The sequence below is a fragment of the Anser anser genome (genome assembly GCF_964211835.1).
Source record: "Anser anser genome assembly, chromosome: 3".
Taxonomy (NCBI): domain Eukaryota; kingdom Metazoa; phylum Chordata; class Aves; order Anseriformes; family Anatidae; genus Anser; species Anser anser.
In genome coordinates, this window is record NC_139722.1 from 81,225,443 (window position 1) to 81,247,454 (window position 22,012).

At 41.4% G+C, this 22,012-nt stretch overlaps 1 protein-coding gene across 8 annotated transcripts in view; it reads right to left on the reverse strand.

The window, feature by feature from the left end:
- Positions 1-22,012, reverse strand: part of NID1 (nidogen 1) — a 61,345-nt gene that overhangs the window by 3,212 nt on the left and 36,121 nt on the right. For 3 of the 8 annotated variants that reach the window (XM_083828115.1, XM_083828108.1, XM_083828113.1), the window contains 5 exons: positions 20,562-20,719; positions 19,009-19,132; positions 17,782-17,894; positions 5,158-16,209; positions 3,041-4,414 (listed from right to left, as the gene is read on the reverse strand). In XM_083828115.1, coding sequence (XP_083684241.1) covers positions 16,088-16,209; positions 17,782-17,894; positions 19,009-19,132; positions 20,562-20,719 — 517 coding nt within the window. In that variant the 3' untranslated portion in view covers positions 3,041-4,414; positions 5,158-16,087. The remainder of the gene's footprint in view (positions 1-3,040; positions 4,415-5,157; positions 16,210-17,781; positions 17,895-19,008; positions 19,133-20,561; positions 20,720-22,012) is intronic. The other 5 variants (XM_083828109.1, XM_083828111.1, XM_083828110.1 and 2 more) reach the window with 5 other exon arrangements.

Consider the following 22,012-nt stretch of genomic DNA (forward strand, 5'->3'; position numbering starts at 1 on the left):
AAATAGATAAAAGGGTCTCTTCACATCGGGTAAATTTAACACAGGAGCGTTCACTAAATCCATTTTTACGTCTGTCAGGCCTTGCTCATCACTTTGGCTCCATTTCATTAATCCTTCACCAACCAGTTTCTGATACAAAAACATCACCTTACTACTATAATTTTCAATCCATTGCCGACAATATCCTAACAATCCCAGCAGCTGCCTACCTTGTCTTTTGCTTTTTGGCGCTTGTAGTGACAAAATCCCATTTACTCGTTCGGGGTCTAGTTTCTTAGTGCCCTTACTTAGCCAATGTCCTAAATATTTCACCTCTTCCTCCGTGAACTGTAATTTTGACTTTGATACTTTTAGTCCCTTTAAGATCAAGAAGTTTAGTAGCTTGGTACTTTCTGTCCTGACTGCCTCCTGACTCTCTCCTGCTAACAGGAAATCATCCACATATTGGACTAAGGTTACTTCAGGATTTGGTTCATAGTTCTCTAATACTTGTTCTAATGCCTGACCGAATAGATTTGGTGATTCCGTGAATCCTTGGGGAAGCACGGTCCATCTTAATTGTTGTTTCTGATGGGTTGCAGGATCTTCCCACTCGAAGGCGAAATAATCCCTGCATTCCCTTTTTAAAGGACATGCCCAAAATGCATCTTTTAGGTCTATGACACTATACCATTTCTGCGCTGGGGACACCTGGCTTAGCAAGGTATGTGGGTTCGCTACTACAGGAAATCTGGTTATTGTTCTTTTGTTGACCTCCCTCAAGTCTTGGACTAGCCGATAAGAGCCATCAGATTTCTTGATAGGTAATATAGGAGTGTTATGAGGTGACATGCAAGTCTCCAGTAATCCCTGTTGTAGTAGCCTCTTGATTACTGGTTGCAGCCCCTCCCTGCCTTCTTAAGACATTGGGTATTGTTTTACCCTGATAGGATTCCTGATAGTGACTTCAAAGGGACTAATATCTAAACGGCCTACTGATTTGGGAGAATACCACACCTCAGGGTTTATTTTTGCCTCGTCCTCTACAGTGAGGGCATATAATTTAACCTCAATTCCTTTATTTTTTACCTCCAAATTAATTTTTAGCTTAACCATTAAGTCTCTTCCCAGCAGGTTATATTCAGCTTCTGGTACTAATAAGAAGGATCCTGTGCAACTTTGGGCTGGGGTCTCTATTTTCACCCCCTTTATTATGGAGACCCTAAAGGGCTCTCCTTTTGCTCCTATCACCTGTAATTTTTCCGAGGAAGGTTGACATCCCCGGGGTACCATTTGGACAGTCGATCCAGAGTCCACAAGGAACTCCACTTCTTGATGCTGGGGACCTAACTTCAATTTTACCAAGGGCTCCGTTATACCAGAAATCCCCAGTAGATGGAGCCCCTGACTCCCCTAATCTTTAAACATTCGCTCATCTTGTAAGCGTTTTCTGCAGTCCTTTTTCATGTGTCCCTTCTTTTGGCAATAAAAACATTCTATCTGTCTTAGATCCCTCTGGTCACTCTGGCTCCTCAGAGGTCTTTTTCGTGGTAGCGGAACACCCTTCGGGCGAGGGGGGGGGGCCTTTTTTTCCTTCCCAGACCGCTGCCACTAGAATCCTGGCCTGCCTTTTATGAATCTCCTCTTCGCACATATACCTTCTGAGCTTCTCTCAGCAGTTCATCCATCCCTCTATCCTGCCAATCCTCTAATTTTTCTAATTTCTGCCTGATATACCCCCATGATTTTGCCACAAATTGCGTTTTTAACAAGGCCTGTCCCACTGGTGTACCGGGGTCCAGTCCCGAATAAAGCTGGAGGTTCTTCCTTAATCTCTCCAGCCATTCTGTGGGAGTTTCATCCTTCTTCTGATATTCACTAAAGACCTTATTTACATTTTGTCCTCTAGGGACTGACTCCCTTATACCTTGTACAATAATAGTCCTTAAATCCTGCATATGACCCCTATCTTGTTCATTTTGGTTATTCCAGTTAGGCCTCTGTAGGGGCCATTTAAGACCTCCCGCAGGACCCTGCTGGTGTTGCTGGTCCCAGATTCGCATTCCAGCCCTCCGGATCATACTCATTTCTTCTGCAGTGAATAATATACCTAAAATGGCCTGGAGTTCTTCCCAGGTGTAAACATTAGGCCCCAAAAATTGGTCTACTCGCTCAGAGACTCCAAGAGGATCTTCTAAGAGATTTCCCATTTCCTTCTTGAATTCTCTGACGTCTCCCATATTTAGGGGGATGGAGACGTATCCCATACCGGGTTGGGGCCCTCCCATTGCAGCCTCTCTTAGGGGATATAGTCTACCCTTACCCTCTCGATTTCTAGTTTGGCTCCTAGTTACCCGTCTAGTTCCCCGAGGGGTGTCCGTGGCCGAATCAGAGTCAGTATGGTAACCCAGAGCTGGGGGGGGTGGGGCTGGAGGTTGCGGAGGAGGGGGTATATAAGGGGGGGGGTGAAAGTGGGACTTCTTCCTCATTCTGTTCATTCTTTTTCCTCCCCCCTTTTTCTCTTAATGGGTATAAGTTGGCTCGGGTCTCAGATCCTATCCATAAGTGTGCATACTCACTCTCCTCTAGGCTGAAAGGCTCCTTTGAATTCACATAAAGGTTTAGAGCCTGACAGATCCATTCCTCAAAGGACCCAAACACGGGCCAATATAATGGGTGAGCCCCTAATTTGCTTCCCACCCCAGACTTCCATACAATAATGTATCATCTTAACTTTATCCTTACCCCGCCTAGAGGGGTAATCGTTCCAATGTTTAATCATTAACCCTAACGGGCTCCCTGGTGGTATCGGAGGCAACCTAGCCTTGGGTTCCAACCCACCCATGGGACCAGAAGACTTGCTCTTCTTCTGTCCCATCTTCCAGAGTGCCTTCACACACACACACAGTCTTCGCCTCCCGTTCGTGGCCCAGTCCCTCGCGGGAGGTGGGAACCGCACTACCAGGGAGTCCGCACTCGCTTCGTCCTCGACTGGACGTCTCACACAGGCACACTCTGGGCTTCGCAACCCCAACCGAACAGATAACCGGCCTATACTTACTCACTCCTGAGTCTTCGTTCGGAGCTTCGTGCACGAAGATTAAGGGGTTACCAGTTATTTATTTACTTATCGCTGGAACTTTAGGTTCGTCGGTAGGGGTGCGTTAGCTTGGGGACCTCCAGACAGGGACCGCAGAATCAGCAGGGCGTGCCTCCCCTGGGAGGGATCCAGCCAAGCTACCACTATCCGAGTCACGGAACCAATTTGTTATAAATTAGTTCTGGTAGAAATCATTCCTGACACATCGTGGGTAAGGTAGATCGAATTTCAATTTATTTGAGCATTTCAGCAAGCAGCGATAAGTAAAAGAGTGCTGGGCGGCCGGGGAGTCTCCTGCTCCACCAACGGCGCACAACTAAGCCCGCCAGAGTCTCGATTTATAGCCTGGTAGTTCCGGGTTTAGTGGCACATCCTGGTGTCTTCTACGACTGCGCGGCCTGTTGCTAGGGGGTCTTCGTCAGTCCTCTGGTGGTCGTGGGGATGAAGATCGTCGTCTTCCACTGCGTTGGGGTCATGTCTTTGCTGCGATATGTGTGTTCTCATGCGAGGGGGAATGCCATTTTGCCCGTATTTGGAGCTGGTTTCTGCTGCAATTGTTAACTTAACAGGAAATTCCCATACTTGTTTTTTTCCTTCGACAGGATATTGGGGGTATAAGCAGTCAACCGTTGAAAACCTCCCATCAGCAATATTTAATGAACAAACAAGGCTTTACCCATTACAAGGGGGTACATGAAAAATGGCCCTTCTTTCTGTACCAAAATACAGATATTAAGACCTTTCTGCAAAAAACAAGTGTCTCGCCAGTACAAAACATGATATCAGATTCTGCTCCCTTGATTTGTCAGCGTGAATACACACAGTTGCAGAGCACTGCCATTTGCTACTGAGATGAGGCACCTGAGTTCTGGCTTTAAGTATTTCCTCTTTGACTAAAATTCACTCTTTCCTCTTTTTTTTTTTTTTTTCTAGATAGATTTTAAAACTGGAAGTGTGAAAGAAGCATTAACTCTCCCACCAGCCAAAATATGTGGTAAAAACATCAAATAGCACAGAGCTCTAACCTCAGCATTCCTTGGAAGGGAGGAAGTAGAGAATTCTTTGCAGAAGTGCTTGACATTTTGTTTCAGCTGATTTCACAACTCTGCAATTTTTCTTCTTTTAATTCCCCTTCTCCAGGGATCACAGCCCACTAGTTGGGGATTGCAGAGAACTATGGGGCAAGTATTGTTCAGGAGCTCTTTATGTAAAGTATTTTCTGAAGCTGAGACTGCCTTTTGCATATGCAGGCTGTGTAAGAATGTTTCCATTTGTGGGATCCATTTCACAGGAAGGTAAGTCCTTTTCAAATTCCCAGAGATGGGTTGTACAGGACTGGAGAAGAAGAGAAACATTTAACATCTCAAATCTAACATCTCAAATTCTGTATTGACCTGAATTACAGTGCATCCTAAACACATTAGCAGATAGCTTTCCCTGTCACTTATTCTGGATTATATCAAACTACTTAAGATGCTAAATCAAACCTATTACTTATGTCTTTGTTCCATAGCCACTAAATACATGATCTTTTAAGCCTTTTGATCCTCCTATTGTACAACTCCTCCACTAACTTCCTTTAGTGATGCTTATGTGATTTTTACTGCTGCATTCAGGTAATCTCACAGTGCTTAGCCCTGCCTGCTACAACACCTCGATGTCTGCAGACTTTCACAATGAAAACAAAACACCAGTTGTGGACCTGTGTCCTGCAGGGTCAGGACACAACAGCCGTCTCTCTTCTGAAGCCTCCCCCTTTGTCCTGCCAAATGCTCCCTCCATCCAGCCATATCATCATTCAAGGAGATAATTAACGCTGCCAAACTTGTCACCCAAACTTGTTAACCACATGCTTTGGCAACTCACCTACTCCTCCCTGATCCAGATGGCCCTTCTGGGTTGCCTGAACTATCATAGGTACTCCTCTTGATTCTTCCTCTCACCACCCTCAGGTTTAACCCTCTCTTACCAATTTCTTGTCCTTTCTTCCAAAAAAACTTTCACAGCCTAGTTCTGCCCTAGCAAGAGGCCAATTCTTTATTTCTCTTCCAGAGCTTTCACACGGCCTCCCATGTTACCCGAGAAAAACCTTCCTCTTGCAAGCCACTAAATCCACCGCTGCTGTACTGCTGAGCTCCTCTTCAAAACCAGGTCCTTCCCGAATGCATCCTGGTAGCTGCAGCCCAATAACAGAGGTAAACTGAGATTCCTGGACATATTTTTTTTACCTGTTTCTGTTTACTTCCCCCCGAGCTGTTCCCAGAGGCTGTATTTTAAGGTGCTTTGAGTAAAGATGGGTGTAAGCTATGATACTTAATAAAGATTTCAAGTTTGCTCCAGGAGTTACATGGATCCCAACTTTTCATGTGGTTCATTAGAGCTACTGGAAAAGGCAAGGGCTATCTACTGGGTTTTCTGATATATGACTTTTGGGGCGAGACCCCTCATCATCTCTTTACACATTTTGTGTACAGCCTGCCTGTTAAAACACACGTTGAGGCAGAGATTCATGCCGAGCTTTCTGTGCATAGCCTAAAGCTAAGTATAAGGGTCTTTTCATAAAGGAGAATGAGATCCAGCTGTCAAGTGTTGGATTTCAGCCTGTCTCTGAAGTTAGTGCATTGCACTGGAATTCACACTTCCTGAATGCCACTTTCACATTTGGATGATGTACACTAGCAGCTGGTCTGTTTTTTATCAGACAGATCTTTTTTATTGTCAGCAGCACTGATATTAGATGCCAGTTTAAGATCTTTGGGCTTCTAAACAGCAACCTTGTCTTGAATGTGAATGTCTTGAAGTGAATGTTTGTCGTAAGATGCAGCAAGGAATTGAAATACACTGATAACAGGTGGTGATCTATGGGTGTTGAGAAAACAGCTCCAGGGAGCAAGATGCAAAATCCTTATCACCTTCCTGTGTTTGAAAGAAATACGGGTTTTAGAGAAGAGGGTCATGAATTTCAAGTTTTCTTCTGTTCAGTTTTACCTTCTTCTGACAATTATTTATTCTTGTCTAAAAGTCCTTGCAGACTTCAGGAAAAGAAAGGACATATCACTGCTCTCAGTTTTAGTGCCTACTAACAATATATAACAACTCCACATAATTAAGCTTGAGATTTGTTCTTAATTATTAAGTTCACCTTTATTCTACTGGGAAGAAAGCAATACAAGGACGCCATACTATCAGCCAAGAGCCTCCACTAGTTATCAGTCAAGCTGTATAGCCAACACAAAATGAATCTATTAGCATCCTGCTTGCAGTGCACTAGCAAAAAGTCAAAAAAAGTAATACCTTATTTGCAAAAAAGGGGGAAATGGTATCAAATGGCTTAACAACTTTTTGATTGTATAAAAAACAACCAAAACAAACACTGAACTATCTTCTGCCTTTTTAGACACTGCGCTCTCCAGAACAGCTGAATATTTGGGGTTTTAAGAAAATATTAGGGAATGCCTGTGTTGCAAATATTAAGACAAACTTTCCTTGCCATTTCATTCTTAAGCACTGAAAGAGACCATGCTTTTAAATCAGAGCAGAAAAAAACAACAAAGCAAATAAAACACAAAACAAAACCACCACCCCACATACACACACATAGAGCTAGGAAGTAACTGATTTCAAATACATTACTGAATTTTACACTTCAGACTACTCCTAAACAAGATACCAATCGGTGGTATGCATTGGAAAACCATTTCAAATGATAAATGCACTGGGAATGGTAGCACACTACTGACAGATGATTTGGCAAGAAGCTGACTTCTAATTTCCTGAATTTGTGAATCATTACAAGTAATACATTTTCGTTCTGATCACAAAAGATCCTCAGCAAGAAGACTCAACATTTTGCTCACCATAAACACTTGAATAAACTTCAAAGAGTGGATCAACATATGGCTGTAATCAGATTATTTTTGACCTTGTGCCACTAGCTGGTGTCCAGTTACATCACCACACCTGCACGAATCAAAAACCAACATCCAAGACTGCTGAATGCTCGCTCTTACAGCTTTTGCTGATATTTGGGGTAAGCCTCTTTCCCGGGAGATTTGGCTTTTCAAGTCTTATTTTTGATCTCTGTATCATCTTCTAAACTGGGAAAGATGAAGTCTTTGATGTGGATTCTTGCATAAACAGAAGCAATGAACTACACAGCCCCTAACTGCAAATAAAAAAAGGCTAGCCAAGGCTGAAGAAATGTAAAATGTCCTTTTTAAAAGTAAGGGGGAAATGGAAAGGAGCAATTCAGGGAGCAAACACCATCACCACTGTTCAACCAAGCAAGCAATAAGGATTAAGAAAGCTGGTGTGGAAAAAAAATGAAACCCTTCCTGTGTGTTGGGCAGCTTTATATGTGGTCTTGTATCTCTCATTTGAGAGCTACAGTAAAGCTATTATTATGTGAGGACAAATGCAGGACAAAGACAGTAAGAGAGCATTGAAGAAAAACAGTCAAATAACACTATAAATAAATAAAACTATAAAATTCAATTATTCAAAGAGGTAGGATCCAGGCACCAGTGTGCACTGGGAAGAAGCATTTTCTCCTTCTGCTTTACTTCTCTTTTACCCATATAATTAAACATGAGGACAAGCCTGGAAAATATGCAATGCTTCACTCTGCCCCCAGCTGCTAACACAGCAGGCACCAGGGGGCCTCAGTCGTTCACTACCAAGCCAACGAGGGCACAGTAACTCTTTATGAGCTGAGTTAAGGCACTTCAAAGTCCTTATTTAGCAAGAATATAAACAAAGCCCTCAAGGAAAATGAGGAAGGAGCAATGGAAAAAGGGCATCACAGCTGATCTGTATAGAAATCTGCAGTAAAATGGCTAGAAAATGTGACTCCAGCTGAGTTGTGCTATTTGCATGGCAAGTCTCCGAAAGCATGCATGGTTCCAACACAAGAAAACAACAACAAATTACTTCAGTGTCACAGCAGGGAAAGGAGTGATTTATAGCTGAACAAAACCAAGAACTAGCTTGAGACCTTTTGATTAGCTCTAGTGAGAGATAAGGACAGGTGATTAGAGCTACCCATGTTGCTTGTAAGGGAAGCTCAAGTCGGAGATGAAACCCATGACTTCAGGGCAGCTTGACTGCAATTTAAAAGAGCACTCTTTCATGTCTTCTCAAAGTGATCCCTGCACAGACAAGCAGAAATTAGCCTTACCCTGTAAGAGCATTACAAACCAGTGTGCCCACCACGAGGGATGTCAGTCAGATTACATGCAGTCGTTCTCCTACAGACCTTGGGTTTAAAACCGTTGAGCGTACTCTAAAACATCCAAAAGCTGTGTTCTGCCTTGCTTGGCAAACAGCGTAATTCGAAGGAGTTCACATTTTCTGCAGAACTACCTTGATTTTACTTGTTTGTTTTGATATAAAAGACTAGAATTAGACCCAAGTGAGTTGTTGTAAGGAGACTACCCAGCAAACTAACAGGGCTGCAGGACCCAGGCAATTACAAAGAGCCAAAAAAACCTGCTCTGATGCCCAGTCTCTTTTTCATTTGATGCAGCTGCAGCTGGATGCATCTTGGAGTTCCAGTCAGCACACCAGTCCCAAGATACAAAGAACAAATGATTTTCTCTTGCTCAACACTGGGAAGCCTCTCAACCCGTGAGGACGGACAAGCACTTAAAGAAACTCTACTTGAAGGCTTTCACTTCAGAATCAGTAATTTTACCTGGCCACCAGACATGCTGAATCAGAAATTACTGTAAATTAAATGATACTAGGCAATTTTGTATTAACAAAATGATACCTAATCCATATACAACACTGTGGCTAACCTGAGGATGATAAATAACCACCGAACTGCACAGTTTAACTAATGATATCATAGAGTACTTAAATTTTTATACGTTGTTTGTATTACCCTACTTGATGACATACCTTGATACCAAGGATTAAATTTGGTGAGCTGCCTGAAGGCATATTGCATTCAGCTGTAATTTGCTCCTGAATGATATCCTGTAACTGTACTGACTGTCTTAAGCATCTCACCAGCACGTGGGACCAGGAGCAACTCAGAACGGAACCAATGGACAATCTGAAATCCAGACAGATACAGAAAATGAGACCCTATCTCTCACACAGCCTTCCACTACACATGACCATTTATTTCCACATTCAGTACTGTACTTTAGATTGCTATATTAATCATTATGTTTGTATTATACCTTGTCAGTCTTCAAAGTGTCAGAATCTTTAATTTAAATGTTTCACAAGGCTCCCTTTCCTGTGACAGCACCAATCCTAACTTCATTTCAATGTAATATAAATCTGCTAGATGAAGGTCCTTCTTGCACCATCAATCTTACGAGGAAACGCTGGGCTTCAGGACTTCAGCACTGAAATGGGTCAGTACTGAGATGCTGCCCAAAGAGAAGGCAGCACCTCCGTCTTCAGAGATTTCAGAAGTTGATCAGACAAGATCATGAGTAATCTGCTCCTGCATGGAAGTTGGTCTGGCCTTGAGCAGGGCTTTGGACTTGACACACTGCAGAGGTTCCTTCCAGTCTAAATACACTTAAGCTAAATTTTGGGCGAAAAATTATACTGTGTGTTAAGTCTTTTTATTTGATTTCTAGAGTCAAGGTTATTAAGGGTCATGTGTAAAAGATCTGAGGCTTTCGGAGAAAACATTGTTCCTGATAAAATCTTTGAATAAATTTTTAATGTGTTCCCTAGCTGTTTTACATTTGTTGTTCATTAGGCAATGTCTTAAGGAGTTTTTTATACTAGAACATGCTGCTCTTCCCTCTGCAATTCTTCATTCAAGTAAAAATCAAGCTGAAAATGAAAAGTACAAATTGCGTAACTGTAAGAGCATAGAGTTCTCAGAGCACCAGAGAACAAATGAGCCTAAAGCTTCTTGCTTCACTAGTAGTAAAATACTGTACCAGGACAAATGTGTAATTTACATACGTTTTCAGACTCTAATGGCTGCCGCTGAGAGATGACAATCCAGCAGACAAACTAAGACCTGGTCGGGCAAATGTAAGTACTGCCAACTTGTATTCACAAAGTTTGGATCCCAGGGAACACCCAGTGGGGACTGAGATTTCACAGGGAGCACATCAATCTCTGGCAGCACTTCCCCTGAGAGAAACAATTTCCTCCTCTTTGTCTTAATCTATGGTTAACATTCAAAACATCTTTCCTGGCCAAGTCCAGACTCCTACATCCATAGAATTAGCAGTAAAATCTATCAGACAGAGGAGTGTAAGTCACAGACAACTGGAGTAAAGCACGGCCCTCTGACGCTGCTGGAAGTTGCTCCTGCCATGGCAGAGCACAGATGTGTCTACCTGGAAAAGATACATCACGCCAAACCTTTAGCCCAGGACCAAATGCATTTTATTTAACTGCTACAGAGGCCATACCAGACTTCACCCTTATCAGTTGGGTGCTTGGAGATAAGTCAGGACTTAGACTGAAACAAATGCAAAGATCATTGGTTCTTCAGGTTAAGCTCAGCTAAAAATGCCTATGTGGCATGTCACTGTGAAAACTGAGTTACAAGGCTTCTAGGTTAACACAGACACCGACTGCAGCACATCAATCTCTCATTGTTTTGAAGAAGTCAGTGACATGGCTGCACTGCCATTTGGAAGCCAAGAACCTAGAAAGCTATTTTGTTTCCAAGAAAAAAAAAAAAAAGCTGTGGTTTGCCATTCAAACGCCAAGACTTTGGAGACTATGGAGAAAAGGACAACAGGCCTCTCAGATACACAATTAAAGTGCAATCACTTAAAAAATACATGAAATACATCTACTCAATGGTTAACAACCACTAAAACAGCCTCTAATACACTGCTAGAGAAACAATCTCATGCTTACAAATGTATCGTCAGGTTGCAGGCTTACAGGTTGCCCAGAGAAGTGGATGCCCCATCCCTGGAAGTGTTCAAGGCGAGGCTGGATGGGGCTTTGGGCAACCTGGTCTGGTGGGAGGTGTCCCTGAAGCCTGGGGACAGACCAGTGCTTTGTAGCTCTGGCTCTTTTCTGCCGTCTGCTCAGGTTTCTCCTCTGCATAAAGCAGGGAAGAGAGGCGAGAAGAACAAAGCCTTGTGCTCTTGAGTTTCATGTTCAAGCAGAATTGGATGTGGGATCTCACAGTTTAGCCTGCAATGCCCCAAGAGAGTGCTGTGGTCAGTGGGAAATTCTGGTACTAGGGGGAAAAGAGACTTGAAAGGTTTCTAAAATCTACTGTAACTCAGTGATTCTGTGGCTTCATCTCCCTTGCCCTACCCCCTGCGGTGTACTGACCACAAAGGCATTAAAACCTTCATGCTAATTGCTCCTCCCACCTCCCAAACTTCCCACACATCACCATCCACTGCCTCAAAATCTGTCTCTCCTTCAGTTGCCTTTCACCACAATTGTGCTTTCTCCATAACCCTACACTCAGCTCCTGGGAGGATTTCCATTGCCATCCCCAGTACTGCGGCACAAGTTCCTGGGTCAGACCTGCAGCTGCCACAAGGCACGCCCCGCCAACATCTGTGCAGCAGGCAGCGCTTCTCTCATGTCGCAGGCCCTGCATTACACAACTACCCTGTGTGCCCCGTGTGTGTTCCAGACGCCCCGCTGTGTAGGAAACACTGCCTGCCCAGAGCAAAGGGACCACAAACTGAATTGGCTTTGGTGCATGCTTAAAACAAAGAAGCCAAAGGCTGAAATACACCATTTGGGCTAATTGCGAGACTAGCAGCTTTCCCCCATTTGTCAGCTCCAGAATTTTTCACCCAAAAAAAGAGCATCAAATGTTACTGCAGCTCCTCCTGCTTTGCCACAAAGCAGCAGGGAAGCCCACTCGCTGCACCGGCAGCTGAGCATCATGTTAGTTAAGCAAAGCTCCAGAGTCTTCAGTATTTATATCTGTAGGAAAAAATATTCAAATCTTTCCCCTATTTTAATGACAGACTATCCTAAACTTATTTATTGGATAAAGGACAGATTTCATATGCAGCAGAATTTAAATAAAGAAGGTGACTCAGTTTTTTAATGAACAAACTGCTGTCAGATCCCCAGCTGGGGACTTGCATACTGGACATAATATTCAGTACTTACAGACAGACCAAGCAGGGGGTGTCTCACAACTGTATTCTCTATAACCATATGCGTTTCACAACCCTTTTTTTTTTTTCCTTCAGCAAGATCTCCAAGCAATACACTGTGAAATCCTACACAAGAAATGGTTTCCACTTAACCATAGGTTAAACTGATGCACTGTGACACTGTCATCGAGGGGCCCTTACTCCCTACTAATCATTTGTCGTTCTTCATTATATGCCTGCAAGTTAAAAATCTAATATGTTGTGACAAAATTGTGCAACTGGAGAACTGCACAGTAAGCTGTTTGCCAGCTTGGAACAATACTGGACAGGATGCTGGGTTTCAGCAAGCCACACTGGACTTTAACCATGAGGAAAAAGTTCTTTAGAAGTTAATAGGTGAGTAAAGTAGGCTTTTCAAACACCCTTCAGATGCAAAGGTGGCTGAACCATCCCGTCAATTCATCAGGGAGTCGATACTACTTTCAGCTTGCAACTTTTTACATCATTGCTAAACATTAATAACGGTGTTACCGTTTAATATCTTACGTGTGATGGAAGATCTAAACAGAAGAATTTCAAAAAACATTTAACTTACCTCTGCAAAAGTCTCGAGTATTTTGTTTTTCATTTAACCATCGAAGGAGTTGTTCTCCTTCCCAGGAAAACTTGTGAATCTCCATTTTTTTTTGTAGCAAAAAGAAGGGTGAATTGTAATTACATTTAATCATTTCCTCAAACACGACAGCAAGACTGACATGATTACCAATCCCAGCTTTTAATAACAACTTATTTTTAATAATTAAAGAAATCCCATTTTCCAATACCTTTTTAACCCAAAGCACAGTGTAAAACATAACTGAAATATACTTGTGCCTGAGCAAGACTACAACAGTCAGACACCAATAAGCAGCAATCAGGACAGGAATTGGGTAAGTGAATTAGATCTGGGTCAGCATGAGAAAGCCCTGTGTTATAAAAAGATGTCATTAACTGTCTATGCTTAGATAGAGGAAATCACATCTGCTATGTCCCATTCAAAACACTTGTGAACATTTAACTAAAAAAAATATGATAGACACAAGACAGATCCCCTGGAATGGCCAATAGCAAATCTGAAAGGCTGATTCCTCCCCGCACCGTGACTAAAATGAGGAACTCAATACCACAGAATACTTTAGAGGCCAAAGATTTAGCAAGATTCAGTGAGAAAGCAAGAATTTATAGGAATAAAGAAACGTCAGTGTCATGACCCAGAGCACACTCCCACCACTAGCAGCTCAGCTGCTTGCACAAGGCCAGCTGGCTGAGAGGATGTACGAAGAAAACGCAAAGCAACCCCAGCAGAGGCTTGTCCTCAAACAGCTCTGCTGGGAGGCCTCACTGAGGGCAACCTCCTTCCCTTGAAGGCTGCTCTTTAGCTGAGGCTCTCACCCTGAGCCTCGCCTGAGCTGTGCCACAGCCATGCACGCTATTGATCCAGACCCTGGCCACCAGACCAACCCACCAGCTTGACCGCAGGCCTGCCTCATCATTACAGATTTGCCTGGCAATCACTGGTGCTCATCACTGCATCCAGACCTGACCCTGGCCCTGACGTACTGTAGCAGTAAAAGTGTAAGAGTTAAACCTCAGCATCGCCACCTCCAACAGGCCCCATTGCTTAGCTTCCTCCTTGCCTTGCAGGCACAGCACACCCGTAGCCACACACACACACACACAGCCTGCAGCAACAAAGCACCCCCATCATTCTCAAACTCTGCACCCAGGGCACATTTGAAGAGAGGGATAAATTCTGGCCGTCACTTCCTCTACTCCCTGCCCTGTATTTCCACCAGTGCAGAAGACTGACATACGGTGTAACTGAATTATGTTTACCCAACAAAGTTGAACACAAGTTAACAACCAGTAAAAAGTCTGTGTCATCCAAGTCACAGAACAGAGGAAATTTTATGTTCTTTTAGTGCTCTCCCATTTGTTTTACATAAAAGTATCCTACGGGCTTTAAAATACAAAATCTCCAACAGCACTTTCTCCCCTATACGGTTGCATCATCAACAGATATGAGAGTTAGTTAAAACCCAGAAATCTATAGGAAAAGAGATTTGAGACACCATATGAGAGTTAGTTAAAACCCAGAAATCTATAGGAAAAGAGATTTGAGACACCACGTACCATATTCCTTCTGCAGGTAGGACTTTTTTTTTTTTCTAACAGAAAATTAAAAAAAAAACAACATTTTTATTGACTGTACTGTAGATATCTGTACAGAGTGTAAACTTTAATATTTCACCAGATATGTGAACAATTCTGGAGAAAGAATTATCAAGCACCTTCATTTCAACACATCTTTGATATTTACAGTAAGACATTCCTGATTAAGTGTATGAGTAAAATGATTTAAAAGTTATAAAAAGTTATACAAAAAATCTTTAAAATGTTTACATTGCTATTTTTATGATAAATATACAATTAGAGAGGAAGATGCCACAGTTAAGACTGTGGCTCTGTATGAAGCTTAATTGGCTCTCTAGGAAGCCTTACTGTAGTGTCTGAAGAGGGAATAGGGAAACAGGGGTGTTAACAGCTTACTGCTCAGATCACATTACTGTGAAATGTGTGTTGACAGAAGTAGGCTTGCACATAAGCTTCCTTCCCAATACAAAATGTAGAAGATAAACTTCACTCTTGGCTTTGTACTACTACTTTGACATTAAGAATATGAATTTTGATTTTGCCTCCCATCTCCAAACTCATTTGTGATGTTGAAAACATGCTACAATTTTGCTTAGACTTTCAACATACCTTTTTGCTGTTACTGAACACTGGCACACAAATGGGGCATCACCACCTTTTGTCTTTTAAGCACCAAGACACAGCTGACCTTTCTGGAAATGAGATTTTTAACTCTCATGTTTCTCGTCACCTATGACAAGGCATGATGTGGCTAGCTTAAGAAGAAAGATAGCTATGACGAAGTTCTAAGATCATTCTCAAGCTCATAGAATCAAACATAGAAATATTATTTTTAAACTTCTCAGGAAACAAATATGACTTTCTCTCTTTAAAAAAAAACCAAACACCTCCAAATGAATCAACATCCATTCTTTGATGAACTATCAGCAATTGAGATCTATGTCTAAAGTTTGTTTAGTGGATTTTAGGAAACTACTCCAGAATCCACATCAGACAGAATTAAAATAAATCTCTCAAAATCCAGCAAAAACTTCAAATACATCCACTAAGCAGTGCTGACTATCAATCAAGAATCACATGCTGTGGAAAGGGATCATGAGGTTAGTGAGAACTATCCTTACAGCATGTGGATAAAGTATTTCTGCAACACAAGAATCAAAAATTTAGATTCAAGTTTTGAAAGTGTAAAGACTAGTAGTGGGAATGAATGGAGTTAGGCATTATATCTGTGATATTACTGGGCGTTCCCACCCACATCTATTCATCCTTGGGAATCTCTGGCTGCTTCTCTGCTAAAGATACAGCCCAGTCACGTATGTGATCACACATGTGAAGGGCTAAGCACACCATACCACTGTGCAGATAAATGCTGCATGCTTCGAGGTAGAACCCAGTCTCAGAATCCCACCATCCTTTACTCCATTCTATATTCAGTACTTTAATTTTGTCAGGACACACTTCCTCCTAGCCTAGCACAGGTGCAACTAAGGCCTCTACGTTTAAATTTAAAAGCACGAAGGTAGTATTACAGGGAATAAGGTACAGTTGGACCCAAGCTGGCTAGCTCTGTCTTGCCTAACTGCTACAAAACAGTCATTGCCTGTGTGTGTCTGCATACATGCATTGTTGCTTGCTGTCAGCAGCACGCAGCATTTATCTTTAGGGCCTGATTGTATTTATAGAAGTGAATTGTTTACATCACATTTCCAAAAAGTGCCTGCCACTGGAAAGCTTGTTTTAATGCTCAGTTTCTTTCTATACAATCCACTCCAACTGTGTTGTCAGGGCAGCGGCAAGTACGGCCTCCTGGGGTAGCCAGGCAGAGGTGAGTACAACCACCATTATTCACTGAGCAGTAATTGTGTCCTGAAAGAGAAGAGATGTAAAATGTTGAAGAACAGCAAAAACAAACCCACAAAAAATCCAAAACACGTGTACAGAAAAAGCATAGATTTTGTGACTGCACTGGAGAAACAAAGTCAGAACGAGACAGACTGAAACAAAACTATGCTTTGGGGAGATGGAATTCATCATATCCCCTGTGTTAGCTTCAGATATTCCCCTCAAAGTAAGGTCCAGATATAAGGACAGAGCAGGAGAGGCAACATGGAAAAAAATAATCTGTTTCTGAAATGTACTTCATAAATTGGCCGAGCGGTCACACACATTAGAATGAAGAGAGGGTGAGTGAGGAAACAGGGGAAACGCAACATATGAGGACCAAATCTACAGGGCTACAGGATGTCATTCCTGGAGAGCACCCATTACAAAAACATTGAGGAATGATTCGTGAAAACAAAATAATATTGGGGGTATGGGGAGGAATGAATTAATGTTGAGGGTAAAACGAAAGAGATCTACAAGCAGTGGGTTTTGAGGGCAAAGGTATCAGTCAGAGAAGGAGGAAAAACACTTGAAATCGACCTATGATGAGACAGAAATGATGCCAAGGTTACTAACTTTATACGCGTTTAGTTAGTGCACACAGTGTTATTTTGCTATACAGTGCCTATCACTATGGAACTATTAACTTGTTAATAGTTAACCACTAGTTAATAATTAACTAGTCAACCAAATGATTAATGATATTAACTAGTACTAATAAAATAACTGGTTTCTTAGTTACGATATTCATATGCATTTTTTTAATGCTCTAAGCCATGTATGCGATTAAGTTATATTTTTACTATACATGTTGAGTAATTTGAGTGGAAACTATCTTAAGATTTTTTTTAGGCCTGAAGTTAAAATACCACAACTCCTGTAATTCTAGCCACATCGTAATAACAAAAGAGTGAACTCATCTCCTAACTGTGATTTGATAAGAAGAACATAACTGAACTGTGGTATTGCTTCCCGAAGAACAAATGGTTATTTCAAGGTTATCAACTTCCTCTCTTCCCAGCTTCACAAGGGTTTTTTCAATAAAGTAGCTGAAAAACTTAACATTCAACAGAACAGAAAGACCAGTCCACCCACTCTACCACCTGCTGTTTTCTGAACATTCTCATTTTAAAATCACCAATCAAGGATGAAAGACCATGATATTTCTATAGTTCAAAGTTTATGTTCTATAGTTCAAAGTTTTTTTAAAAAAGTAAATAAGCTCTAACTACAAATATAGTATTCGATTTAGATGATGACAAGACAGCAGCTTTTGCCATGTCAGATTTTCATCTTGATCATACACCTGTCCTTCCATAAAGGAAAGAACAGGCCCCTTCTCTCCCTGTTCTGGTTTGATATGGCAACCACAATAACTGCTTCTATAAAAACAACACATACATATGTGATTTTTAGTAATTCAAAGACACAAATCTAAGCAATAACTAGATTTAAATAACCATCTATATCAGTTGGAAGCCTTTCAGTGGGAGCTGCTACTAAGCTCATTTACAGGCTAAGGTGTTGCGCATCTGGAAAAAAAATGAGGATTACCTCCTGGGCACTGAGCAAAGGCTGTAGTGATTCCATAGAGACGGGAGCGCTTGTGAGGCTGGAAGTTATCATTTTCTATCGAAACCATGCGATCCACTGCTACAACAGCATCCCTGCCACATACAAGAGAAAGTGATGTGTAAGTACAGGGAAAAACAAAACAAATCAAAAAAAAAAAAAAGAAAGAGATCTGGAAGTGCTTTATTTTGACTAATAGGAAGTGATGCCAGAAAAAAAATCCACCAAGACCTCAGCTTTCATGGACAACTCAAGTACATCACAGCCCTCACGCTAGGCAGCAAAAGGAGCTTACTCTTATTGGAGGTACTTCCAACACAGGAGATGTCCCTCTACAGGAACACTTCTGGTAGTAGTTTTGACACATTGCATATCCTGCCCCTCCAAAATGTTCTGTGACATAGACTACATAGATACTACACATAATGATTACGGACAATGTTGTGTTTCAGATGAAGCATTTTATCTGAAAGGAATACAGCTGGTCATAAGTAATTTTTTTTCCCTAGAAACAAGAGAGCACTCAAGACGACACAACTGCAACACAGTTTCTTAAGTACCCAGAATAGCATTTCCCAGCTATTAGGTTCTAGCTTAGAAATAATCATGCTCATTAATAGCTCTTCTTGCTGCAATTGATGGAATCAGTTGTATACAAATTTGAACATAAGCCCACATAACCATTTACCTCAAAAGAAAATACTATGTATTTCCAGAAAAACATCCAGCACACATATTTTAAATATATAAACTCTAAAGTCTCAATCATTTTTCAATGTTTTAGTTCACTTGCAACAAAGAGCGCCACCAAGACAGTACAAGTGTCTTCTTATTTCTGGTTGAACAGTCAGATAACATTGAGCATGGAAGGCCTTGAGTGACTAATTTCTGTCCTCTACAATGCAGCAAGTACAGCCATAAGGAAAACATGTTAACTCCCACTCCTTTCCCAAAAGTGTTCAGTGCTAAAAGCATTTTCTTAGAGGACAAACCAATATGCTGAAAAAAAAGAAAACTCGGTTAACTGGCAACATCAATACATCAACTCTGCAGATTCACTCCGCCCTGCAACAGCTATTGCCAGGAGAAAAAAAAGAAAAAAAGAAATGTGTGAGAGGTCACACATGAGAAATGCAGCAAATACTTCAGTTCCTATGAGACAGGAAAACAGAATAAAGCATTCCATAATTCCTTTAGCAGATAACATACCTGCGCCAGTCTGTGTAGTATAAATTCTTCCCATAGCTTGTAACACTAAAAGGATACTGAATTCCTTCAACAATCTTTCGTCGACCAAACTGATTAGGGTTCATGCATTCCAGTTTCTTTGTACCTGCATGTAGTGAAACAATTCAGTTTATTCAAAAACAAGACCAAGAGGGCTCTCAAGGGATATAAAGGGTAAGTGTAAGCATGCAAGCATAAACAGAATAAAACTTCCTGGAAGTCTTTCAGTTTGCTGCTTAGACAAAGCCCTTCCCATGCCAAATTGCCACACGTGCCAAAGACTGGATGGCAAAGTACTCTAGTGCTAATGTAATTAGCACAGCACCTAACTTACTGGAACACAAACATCCAGTACAGCTGTGACTTTGCCCACATGTTGAAACTCTTGGTACAGAAACCAGCATCCTCAGGCTGGGGTAGAAGCTGACAGAAAGTCTCCTCCATTCTGGAGGGATCCTTCAGCCACTAGCCAAGTTCCACCTCCTCTGGAAGGCATTTTTCAAGTTGAGTTTGGTAAACACGTTCCCAAAAAGCTTGATGGGTTGGGCCATGAAGACCCATGTGTCCATGAAGACCCTCCATGCAGGAGGAACATCCAACTTATCGATGCAAAAAGGGTGTTAAAAGGTCTAGCTCTAAGTCTACTACACACCTCGGAAACAGGCTAGAGAACGTAAACACCCATAGATTTTTCTTAAGTAGTGGGTTTCAAAATTAAGAGAAAAAGGGATAAGAGACTAATCTGAGAACAAAAGAAGAAGAGAGGAAAAAAGAAAGACAGCACAAGGAGAAACATATGAAGGCTGGAGAAATTCTCTTACAGTGAAAGAGAGAGCTTGATCTTTTTAATTTATCAGTAACTTGAAAGGTGACTTGAAGTATAAAAGGACATCCATAGGAAGAGATCTCTGGCAGAATCTACAGTGGGAAAGACAGCAGGATGGCAAAAAAGAACAGTTGAAATGAGGATTAAAAGCATGCTTTTTTTTTTTTTTTTTTTGAACGGGTAAGACACTGGCAGGAAACCAGCAATGTGTCAATGACAGAATTTCATCTCTTGATCTCTAAATACAGTATGAATTGCTTTTTCAAGGGTTGCTTCAGTCAAATATAAGCCAGGCTTTACCTTACAACAGGTTACAGGGCTTAGAACAATAATGCCAAGGTGATGTTCTGTAGATTAGACAGATCAGTGTTCTTTTCTGGTCTTAAACTATCATCTATGAAAACAAAACTTCCCCAAAGGCCTAAATACTATCTAAACATAAAGCCACATGCAAGACACACAGATATAAACCTGCTGCATCCCTGGAAAATCTTCTGGTCAGAATTAAAGTCTTTGAGCTTACAGCCTCTAATGTGAACTCAACAGTGGTCATATGAACAAGTACAGTGAGATTATTAAAGCCAAAAAGCAAGGTATGAAATCTAAGACTTAGCCCAAAGAGCTATAAGTATTAATTGGCTGGGCATCCTTTCAGGATTGGACAATTATTATACTACTATTATGAAGATAGATTTCAACACCTATTTACCTGCATCTACCCAACACAGCATTGAGGAATAAGGATCAAATGTCAGCCCATTTGGTAATCCCAGATCATCCTTAACGAGTATTTTCCTGTTTGTGCCATCCATGTATGAGGTTTCAATTTTAGGAGCTTCTCTGTTCCAGTCAGTCCAGTACAAGTTTCTTAAGAGGAAGAAAAAGGCAAAAATTAAAACAGTGACTGATCTCAAAGGATTGTTGTAATCAAGGAAAACAGTAAAAACACAGAAATAACACCATCATCCCCAGATTAGTTAAATCCATAGGAAGGACCACACTGCCCTTGGATATGGAAGCAACAAAAGAATAGTGAAGATATGTCAAATGTTATACTCCCATTAAAAACTAAGAAAGACAAGCACACACACAAGGAGAAATGCTTTTTCTATATCATTTAGGTTATGTGCAAGATGCCAGGCAAAACCACCTCTACTGCAACAGTTCTGTGGACTGGTCAAAACATACATCCCTAACACTCCTCCTCACCAGCCGTCACGTCTGCTCAGGTTAAACAGCAGCAGCATTTGGCACGCATTTGTGGAATTCATTCAAAATTACATTTTTCTTGTCAGCATACTAAGCAGTATGCAATGGAAGTGATCAGAGCAGACTATGGTCAGAGGAGAACCCCAGAGAAGGCCGTAAATTCACTGATACTTTATTATTAATGGTCATTGGTTAGCAGTGGTTTTTTTTCCTTGAATATACTTTCTGGGTCTGAGAATTTAGAGGGTCCCTCAATGCAAGCACCTTTGCTTTTTTTATCCCTAAACCTACCTAACAACATCTGCTATGAGACAGAAGCCAGACCCCAGAGCCCTACGCTGTCAGGGGGTTTCTGCATGGAACTGGTCTCCCCTCAGTCTCATTATGCTTGTGCCTCTCCCTTTCCCTCACGCTATGAAGTGCGTTTCTTTTTCCTTACTCTGCTGTCACTTGATGCACATGCACAGATGTTTTCATCCCACAATTATGTGACATATAGGAAATGTTTATTTTATGTTACGTGAATGCAAGAAGTCAATGCTATTACTTTTCCATTTAATTTTTGTCACTCAAATTTTTAAGTGCCATATGCATTCTTTCTCGCTACAAACATTGTTTGCAAACATCTGGAATGAGGATGCTCTTCCAAAACCTCCCCCTGAGCAATATGCTACATTTGTTCATAAATTAATTGTCATGTAAGAGCATTTCAAATGGCTATTATATCAATTAAGCAAACATTTAGTACAGCTTTGCAGCAATTCATGACTGAAATGAAAGTTTCTTTGCTTCTAAGCTTCTGAGTTTTTTGACTGAATTCTCTTCTCAGTAGCAGCCAGGTTACAGAAAGTTGCACCACAAAAATAGCAGGCAAGGTCAGACATTAATCAACAGGCATCCAGCATTAGTAGTTCTAATTTTCCCTATATTTCTTCAAATATTCATGGGTTA